The sequence below is a fragment of the Astatotilapia calliptera genome, chromosome 15, assembly GCF_964374335.1.
Source record: "Astatotilapia calliptera chromosome 15, fAstCal68.1, whole genome shotgun sequence".
Classification (NCBI taxonomy): Eukaryota; Metazoa; Chordata; class Actinopteri; order Cichliformes; family Cichlidae; genus Astatotilapia; species Astatotilapia calliptera.
In genome coordinates this window covers 34,885,533-34,894,907 of record NC_137436.1, presented here as the reverse complement: position 1 = coordinate 34,894,907, position 9,375 = coordinate 34,885,533, and the positions used below count along the sequence as shown (strand labels likewise).

Sequence of the window (9,375 nt, the reverse complement as noted above, 5' to 3'; positions counted from 1 at the left end):
AAAGAGCAGCAGTTCTCTTATCAAAAAGCCTTAATGATAACTGAGATGAGAGGGCGTCAGCAATTAAAATGATTACATCTTAAACAACCAAGGTATGCAGAGGAGCATCTCTGAGTGCACAACACACTGAGTCCTGAAGCAGATGGGCTACAGCATCAGAAGATCGCAGTTCAGTCAGCTAGAAACATTAAACTGAAGCTATAATTCACCCAGGCTCACAAAAACTGGACAGCAGAAGATTACAAAAAATGTTCTCTGGTCTACTGAGACTCAGTTTCTGCTGCAAGATTGAGAGGCTTATACTGATGGCTCATTTAAACACCACAGCCTACCTGAGCATTGTTTCTGACCATCTATCCCCTTATCACCACAGTGAACTCATCTTCTGATGGCTGCTTTTAGCAGGATAACACATCGTGTCACAAAGGTCAAATCATCTTAAGCTGCTTTCTTGAACACTACAGAACATGGCCTCATAACAGTCACTGGAAGCATCTGTGGGCGTGGGAGATTCTTATAATTTCAGAATAAAATATTGGTACAAATATCTACAAAACAGCTGGTTGAGTTCTGCTCGGAGTTGACAACATCCAAATAAGTGATTCAGGCAGCTGTCATGATTTGGAGCTATCAAAATAAAACTGAATTAAACTGAACTGAATAGATGTGCTGGATGAATCTCGTCCACTGCCACGAAGGTCAGAAACATTTTGTCCTAAAATGCTCTTGTTTCATTTGTAATTGCACAAATAACCAGCAGAGGGGGAAATCCCCCAGCCTGATGCTTTTATACAGAAATCTAAACAACAGATGAAATTATACTGCCAAAATGTGTTAATGCAACACTGAATCACTAATTCTGAACAGCAAGATAAAATTACACTCCTTAAAGGGATCATTTCCATAAAGTGGCAGAGAAAAAAAATAACAGGTAAACAACAGGTAGTTTCACAATCATTCGAAAACTAATCTTAATGTAACTGCCCTTCATGAAACTGACCATGAAGCCTGACCTGTTTAACACCTTATTTACTGTGACATGTGACCTTCATTACGTGCAGGTAAAAACCCCCCAATAAAAAACAGCGAGGCTGGCTAAAATATGGAGGAAACAGTGTTTATTGCCCAGCAGCATTTATTTCAAACACAACCGCATAAAGCCGAATAACTGTAGGCTAGAGGTGATCGCAACAGTCAGCGCAAACAGAAAGATTACACTCTTCTTCACATTTAAAACAAGAACACATTTGCAGTAAAGACTCGGTAGAGTATTAAAAAAAGAAAGAAAGAAAGAGAAATACACAAGTGTGCAGGTTACAGATAATAAACACTGATTAATTCCTCATGTGAACCCAGCAGCGGGCGACATTCGAGTTTGTCAGCAACATGCAAATTGTTCCCTACAGAAATCCACAGCATGTAGGCTATAAGCGTAGATCAGATCTCATGTATCAAATATGGGTGTGGTTGGCGTTTTCCCTTCTTCTTTTTACAACCAAATCCCTCATATTTTAAGAATATCAGAATCATAAATGTGTATATTATCGTAGAAACACTGTCTGTCTGTTTGGTCCAGCTGACGACTGCATATAAGCAGTCAGTAAACACGTATACGCGACTCTTTCTCCCATTAGGAAAGCCCATGGCATCATTTCATTGAAAATACTGGCAGTTTAAAGCTGCCTTGTTCAATAGTAAACATACATAGAATTAGTTATGTAGAATATATTAGAGGCAAATGCCCTTCATTTCGGCACCAAAATAAATACACCAATTTGACTTAAAAATCAAATACATCATATTGATTTGTTCTATCCGCCAAGTGGGGGCGAGTTTGAACAAATGGTCGAGGAACGCAAACACAGTTTGACTTGCTGCTGGCTGGTATCCGCGCTGAGGTCCATGTGTTGATGTATTTTGTGCCAGGTGTGTTTTACGTTTGATCAATCATAAAAGTTCAGTTTTCTTTTCGATTTTTTTTTTGTTAAACAGACGAACATGAATGTACAGTTTTGGCCAACGTGGCCTGGCATTCATCCCCTGCGCGTAACGGCACACATCTGGGCTACGAGACACACGGAAACCCCAACATTAACAAAGTCCAAGGAGCTTATAAGCTGGTCAGTGGCCCAACAGCAGGTTAGTCCCTCCGACTAGTGCACTTGAACCTCGTGTGGCAGCAGCTGGCAACCGCTGTTCACATGGGTGAGCACCTTCTGCTTCAGCTGGGCCACTTGCTCCCTCAGCAGGCTAGCTGTCGAGGCCAGGTCGGTGTTTTGGGTTTTCAGCGATTTGACCTTGTCCTCCAGCCTGGAGATGCGCTCCAGTTTGCGCCTCCGACACTTGGAGGCTGCGATTCGGTTCCTGAGCCTCTTCCTCTCGGCTTTGATGCGCTCCTGAGAGTCCATGTCGATCGGAGACAGCGGCGGGCTCTCTCCGAAGCTCTGAACGTCGGGGACCGTCTGAGGCTCCTCCTTCAGCGGCTGGACCCGAGACAGCTCTGGCTGCGGCGGGGCTGCCCCTAAATGATGTGACGGAGGAGGCGGGAAAGGGACCGTGTCCGTGGTGTAGTTGACAGTGGTTCCCAGCGGCCCACTGCCGTAACTGTTCAGGTTCGTGTACACCGGTAGATCCGGCTGCACGGTGACTGGGGCGATGTTAGCCCCGAGATCCAGGGTGCTGCTGGGCGGCGCGCCTCCGTTCAGCTGGTTCTGCTTGTGTAAATCCTCCAGCGCCTTCACGAAGCCCTCGGCGAACTCCTGCTCGTCCGTCACCGTCTTCGGGTAGAGGAACTGGGAGCTGGTCGGAGTCGTGGTGACCATTCCGTTGGACTGGATGATTAGCCTTTCCAGCTCTGGAGAGGCCAGCTTGAGCAGCCCAAGGTCCGGGGAGCTGAGGATGCTCTCAGCGTCGCGGAGGTGCGGTTTCAGGTCTGCGTCGTCCGCCAAGCTCAAGTTAATATCCTTCTTCATCATTATTTCCGTGGGTACAATGACAAGTGGCGCTGCTCGACACTCCCTCAGAACTGTGTCCTGCCCATAACCTCACAGAGACGAACCGCGCCGGGAATGATCTGCTCTTAAAATGAATACAACACTTGCAACACTTGTGTGAACACCCCGTGTCGCTCTTCTCCTCTCCTACAGGATCTGAATACACGCCCGCGCGCACCGCCCCGAGCTTTTCTAGCCTGGCACGTTCCATTATGTCACGCCGGAGCGCGCGTATTGGGTAGAAATTACGTTTTCCAGTCTTATATTTGAATAAAAGGACGGGCCGAGCAGAGGATGCAGACAGAGGTCTCACTCAGCGTTGGTTTCAATAGTTTCTCTCCCACCCTGGTTATTTAGTCTCCACTTTGATTTATGAGTCATCCAGTTTAAATCGAGCATTACGCACACCTAAAAGCAGATCACTAACAAAAGTGGCTCAGAAATGTGTGCCGTGGACAGACTGAGTCACCCTGTTAAAAGTGAAGTAGTTTGTAATTACAGTTAGATCGATAAGATAAAGGCACACTCTTTTATAGTTGTGCACTTGTCCACCACCACAGTGGATTATTAAATCAAATGATCAATATAAGACTGAAGAGCAGACTTTCAGCTCTAACTTGAGGGATTAAAAAATCTTACTTTAACTGCATTTTATAGCTTTTTGTTGATTGTAATTTTAGATATGACGACCAAAGTCAGAAAAGTCTGGATGAGGCTTAAAAACAAATAAACTAACAAACTATTTGGTTTATTATTGTCAAAAAGGAATGCACTGACCAACCTGGCTTTATATATATATATATATGTGTGTGTGTGTGTGTATATATATATGTATATATATAAATAAACCAGCGGTTGTAACGAACAGGAAGGCCAGATCAAACCAAACTTTTTAGACAAAGAGCCTGCACAGTTCTATAAACATGACAGATGAAACCAGAGTTAAGTTGGACAAAAATGATGGGAAGAGAAAAGAAACAGCTCATGATCAGGGGAGTAACACATTATCTGTCAAACACTGTGGACATAGTATTAAGGATATCAAATGGTTAATGCCTCAAAGCATACTGCAAGAGCAACCCAAGAGTTGCTCAAGGAAAAGAAATGAGATATTCTTCGATGGCCAAGTCAGTCACCTGATCACAACCCAACATGCTTTTCAGTTATTAAATACAAAACTGAAAGCACAAAAACCCACAACCAATCAGCAAAAAAGTGGCTGCAATGAAGGCCTGACAGAGCACCTCAAGGGAGGACAGAATTTTTATCCAAGCACTGAAAACAATCCTTATATTTAAAATCATGTTAAGTTGTTGAATGAATGGTGAGCCTGTGATAACGAGGGACCTGTGTGTAAAAATGGCTTTAATTCCAAAACAGTATTTTTTTTGTAAAACTTCTCAAACAGCTGAAAGTCTACAAACTGTAAACGTTGATTGATTTGTCTTTTTTTGTTGTTTTCTGTTTTTTAACTCAGTCTTCAAGAGAAACAGTAGAATATGTTAAGCCTTATATAATAGTCCAGATTTTCTGTATGCTGTTAAACATGTAGTGCTTTTACTCTCATTCTACCACAAACTCCAGTCACAGCGAGGGACAAAGTCAACTTATGTGATTAAACATGTTAACCATGAGTTTGTTGGGGTTTTACAGAAACCCTGCTGTCCACAAGTGATCATGCCACATTATTTTTTAACACTTGGATTAAATGTTATTGCAATTGTTGCTGTTTATTGCTGTAGAAAGGAAGCTGGACAGGCCTTTAAACCACTCACTGAGAAAAGGGGTTTACTGGGTTTTCCCAAAACACAGCAACAGTGGCAATAACAGAGTGCACGTCATTCCTCTTGCATGTGAAACGAAGTCAACAAAAACACAACATGTACCATGGTAAATAACAAATATTGTAACTTGACGATAGCTGCACTTCAAGCTTAATATGATTTAAACTTTAATCAAATGTAAAACAAACCCAGTAATGATTAAAGATCGTGTTGTACCAGGTTCATTTTCTATCAAATATATTTTTAAAAAATGATAACAGCAACACTGCACATTAAAATGGAAATGTCCCTTTGCACAATTCTGGATACGAGTTGTGGTGACCCATTGGTGAATCTGTGTGCTCAGACTTAATACTTTTCTCAGAAAAGAGCGTTCACTTCTGTTTTGTGCTCTCAGTCAGCGATTTTAGGACATATCAATTAGGGGAAGTTGAATCTGAAACTGGTTCAATTTCAACATTTCCTCTGGTCAGTGAACAGTTTCCCGCTTTTGGTTTTGGTCTCGCATTTTGTTCATTTCTTCTCTACTTTGGAGTTTCCATTTTCTGACACACATTCCCCAATTTTCTTTTTTTTCATTTGTAAAGATATTTTTAAAGTCAGACAGTTTTTAAACATCTCCATAAAATCAATGTTGTATACAGCAACAACACTTCAAACAACAGTGCTGCCACTTCAACAGCAACTGAAAACGACGCAATAAATTAGTTTGAGTAATCATGGCTTGAAGAAGCCTGTATTGTTTGCCCTCCTTTTCATGTGGTAGATGTGATTATTTCTGCTTTGTACATAAAAACACGGAGGGGCGACTGAACCGACCATGATTTAGTCAGCTGATGAAGAAACCCTGGTTTCACTCATCGGCAGTTGTCTGGCTTTTAAAGGGTTACAGAAAGTGGGTATGTGCGTCACCGGTAGGCCCCATCCATCACTGCAACGCTCTGTGCGGGTGGATCACATGATGGACTCTGTGATGTCAGATCTCTTAACTTGGCGGAAATGGAGGTGGGGGGGGAGTAAACCAACAGAGGAGAGATATTTTTGTGTATGAAAGAAGTGAGTGGGGGTGTTGAGACTGGAGGCTCTAGCTGGGAAAGGATGTACCTCTCTCTCTCTAGCTTGCTCTCTCTTTCACACACACACACACACACACACACACACACACACACACACACACACACACACACACACACACACACACACACACACACACACACACACTTGTTTTCATATCTTAGTGAGGACAAAAATGAATGCCTAACCCTCACTCTCAGCCTAGGAGTAACCCTGACAATAAAACCACATTTTGAGTCTCAAAAATGCCTTCAAACCCATGGGGATGGGCATCAGTGTGTTTAGCTATTCTCTGGTGAACAATGGGCTTGGACGTCAGTTCCTTAATCATTAATATGCAAATCCTCATGACCATAAATCAACAACCCCTGATCAAAGCTCACTGATCAAAAACCACTGATCAATGCCCATGAGTACCATTCACAGAGAGTTGGGGAATAGCTGCAATCACAGGATTGTAAGATGGTGAAAGATGTACCCTTAGGCCCCCTCCTCAATTCAGAGATGGTCTTTCCCTTTTCATGTAAATGGCCTCCTTGATTCCCTGCTCAAACCGGCATTCCTCCCTGTCCAGGATGTGTACATCCTCATCCTTGAAAGAGTGTCCACTGGCCTGTAGGTGTAAATAGACTGTGGAGTCCTGGCCTGAAGAGGTAGCTCTTCTGTGTTGTGCCAGCCGCTTCGCCAGAGGTTGTTTGGTTTCCCTGATGTATAAATCATGGCAATCCTCCTGGCACTGAACTGCATACACTATATTACTCTGTTTGTGTCGGGGGATCCGATCCTTGGGGCGGCATTGTGCGCAATAATTACTAAAATCTCACCTGTATTATAGGAGGAGCACCGTCTGTCCTCAAGTTGTCCTGGACATACGGATTGGCGTCGGCTACCTGGTTTGATAAAACTGGTTTAATAATTGTTGAGCTCAAAGTCACTTGGTTTCTCCTGCTGAAAACAGTACGTCCAGATAAGGAGCATCGACTTTCTGCCATGTGGAAGTCAGTAGGTAAGAAATTGATCTGAAAAAAATGAAAAATTAGAAAAAAAAAATATATATAGTGTCGACTAAACCATAAACGAGTAGATAAATACATGCAGGATCCAGGATCCAATCTCATATTGATTTACACACTAACCGCATTCTGATACAGATTCCTCACATCTCATTGGAAAGTATTCCAGTAAACAGAACTTGGCTAAGAGCCTTTTTACTGTAATACATGCTTGTCATGTGATTTCTGAATGCTCTGGAGTGTTTCAGCATGAGTCAACAAAGACGCTGTGGAGCAAACTCAGGTCTCCAAGAATAATTTTCAAGGCTGCATGTTAAGGCAAACCACTATGAGCAGTCAGGAATGCTTGGTATTATTTATTGTAATGATTCCTCTGTGCTCCAAAGAGCTCATTGGTGCATTGAGCAAAATTGATGTGTGGTTTGCACTTTAAATATTAAATGTGAATAAAGGAGTAGAGTAGCATGGATATGAGCCCTTTGAAGGTCTTACAAGAAATCTGTGTTGACCTCCTGTTTTCAACAACTCCTTCATTTAAGTGCTGTAAAGTTTGAATAAATGAAAACATATGTGATTCTGCTGGAAAAACTTAACTGAAATGTTATTAAACGATGCACACGTTTGTATTTGTAGTTGCTCGTGCTGATCTCTGTAAGTGAGACACTGCCTGCGTTGCATCGTTGCATGTGACACTGTGGGCATCTGTGTTCAAAAATAAAACAGATGTTTAAAAAAAACATATCTCAGATCTCATTTCCTTTTGTAGCACTTATCTTTCATGCGTAATCATTCTGGTTTCATAGAAATATACTGTACTAGTATCTGTGGTACTGTGACAGCATTTGCCTTCCTCCTACATAAATGTCAGAATTGGCAGGCATTTTAATTTCCAGCAACCATCAAATATACCGTTCCCCTTCATACGGCAGTGAGCCAGGCATGTGGAGGTGAACAGTTAGCAGGATTCAAGCTTATCACATACGCTTTGTTTCATTTTTTTAAATCATAGATTTGAAGCATTTTACACTTAAACAGAAACAAAGGTTCAGTGTGTTGGGAAGCGGTTAGCACTAATGCTTAACAACACCAAGGTTCCTGGTATAAACCTCCAGATTAACTAGAACTTTTCTGTGTGGAGTTTGCATGTTTTCACAGTACCCGTGTTAGTTTCCTCCCCCAGTCCAATAATCTGTTACGTATGCAATATAAACATCACGTTTTCCCCTACAAACACGGCGATAAGCTCCAGCGCTCCATGACCCAAAGTTAGAGAAGTGGTTAAGAATTGTATATTGACTTTTTTCTGTTCCCTACTGAAGTGCCTGGGATTTTAAATGTGATTAAAAGCATCTTAAAGATTCGCTTCCAGTATTTCCTGAAATAAACTCATCTATTTAGTGTCTAATTAGTATTCATTCAGCATTAGATGGAGTTCAGCAACAATCCTTAATAATACAGACACGCATGCAAGTTCCACTAAGCTGCTCCTCTGAACCTACTGACGTAGTTTCAAAGTGTAGGTGAAGTTCCACACTCACGGGGGATGTAGGAACTGTGTGCGTGCGTCTGTAACGCTGCTCGGCATAAAACACACCGGCATCCACAAAAACACGCTCTGACAATTTCAAGCAGGTAACCACAAAACCTCACGGGCCCACACCTTTTCATAGTTATGCATTAGGTGATGAAGAAAAAGGTAGCATTTGATATTTGATTATTATTATTTTCCACTACATGCTACTGTTTTCCACTGGATGTTTTTTCTGCTATGAGGGAACAAAACATTTAACCCCAAAACCAGTCATATTTTTCAGTTCTTATTGGGTTCAACCTTTTAGTTTAATGGTCCAATCTGATACCTATTACATTATGTTTCTGGTACAGCATTACTGTTTTTCTCGATGATGCTTCCCTTAGTAGCGGTAAGGTGTTCACAAAGAGTCTCAGTGATCTCAGACAGAGATTTCCATCCATTTTCCAGATCAGCTTTGAAACTGAAAAATGTAAATTGCATTCTGTGAAAAAAATAATCTAAGGCTGAGGCTTTTAATCAAAACTTTTATGCTGAATGTCAGCCCAAAGACATTTAGCGCTTTCTAAAAATAACAGCCACAGGTTTTGCTCCACACGTCTTTATCGTGATTGCCTTTAAAGATCATTAAAGCCTCGAGAACAACAGTAGGACGATAACAGGTTGTCTCTCACGTGTGAACAGAAACTCAACTGCTCAGTGGTAGTGGCTCAGTGGTTGATACTGCCACCTCACAACAAGAAAGCATTGGGTTTGAGAATCGGTCCAGATGGTTTCTGTGTTTCGGCATCTCATGTGGGTTTCCTTCACAATCCACAGACATGCAGGTCAGGTGATATGACTACTTTAAGTCGCCCACAGGCTGGCACATATAGGTTCACATCACAGTGCATCACGAAAGTAGTTACATCCTCCCACTCTCTGCCAGAATCAGCCTACAATAAATTTCCCGGTCCATGTTCTTCTTTTGTCAATAAACT

The 9,375-nt window shown here is 42.0% G+C and overlaps 1 protein-coding gene across 1 annotated transcript; it reads right to left on the bottom strand.

Annotated features, from left to right (window-relative positions):
• Window positions 1–1,101: 1,101 nt before the first annotated feature.
• Window positions 1,102–3,269, bottom strand: LOC113006389 (transcription factor JunD-like). Its single transcript, XM_026142341.2, has one exon. It carries the CDS (start codon window positions 2,973–2,975, stop codon window positions 2,154–2,156), a length of 822 nt encoding a protein of 273 aa, XP_025998126.1. The 5' UTR covers window positions 2,976–3,269; the 3' UTR covers window positions 1,102–2,153.
• Window positions 3,270–9,375: the final 6,106 nt, after the last annotated feature.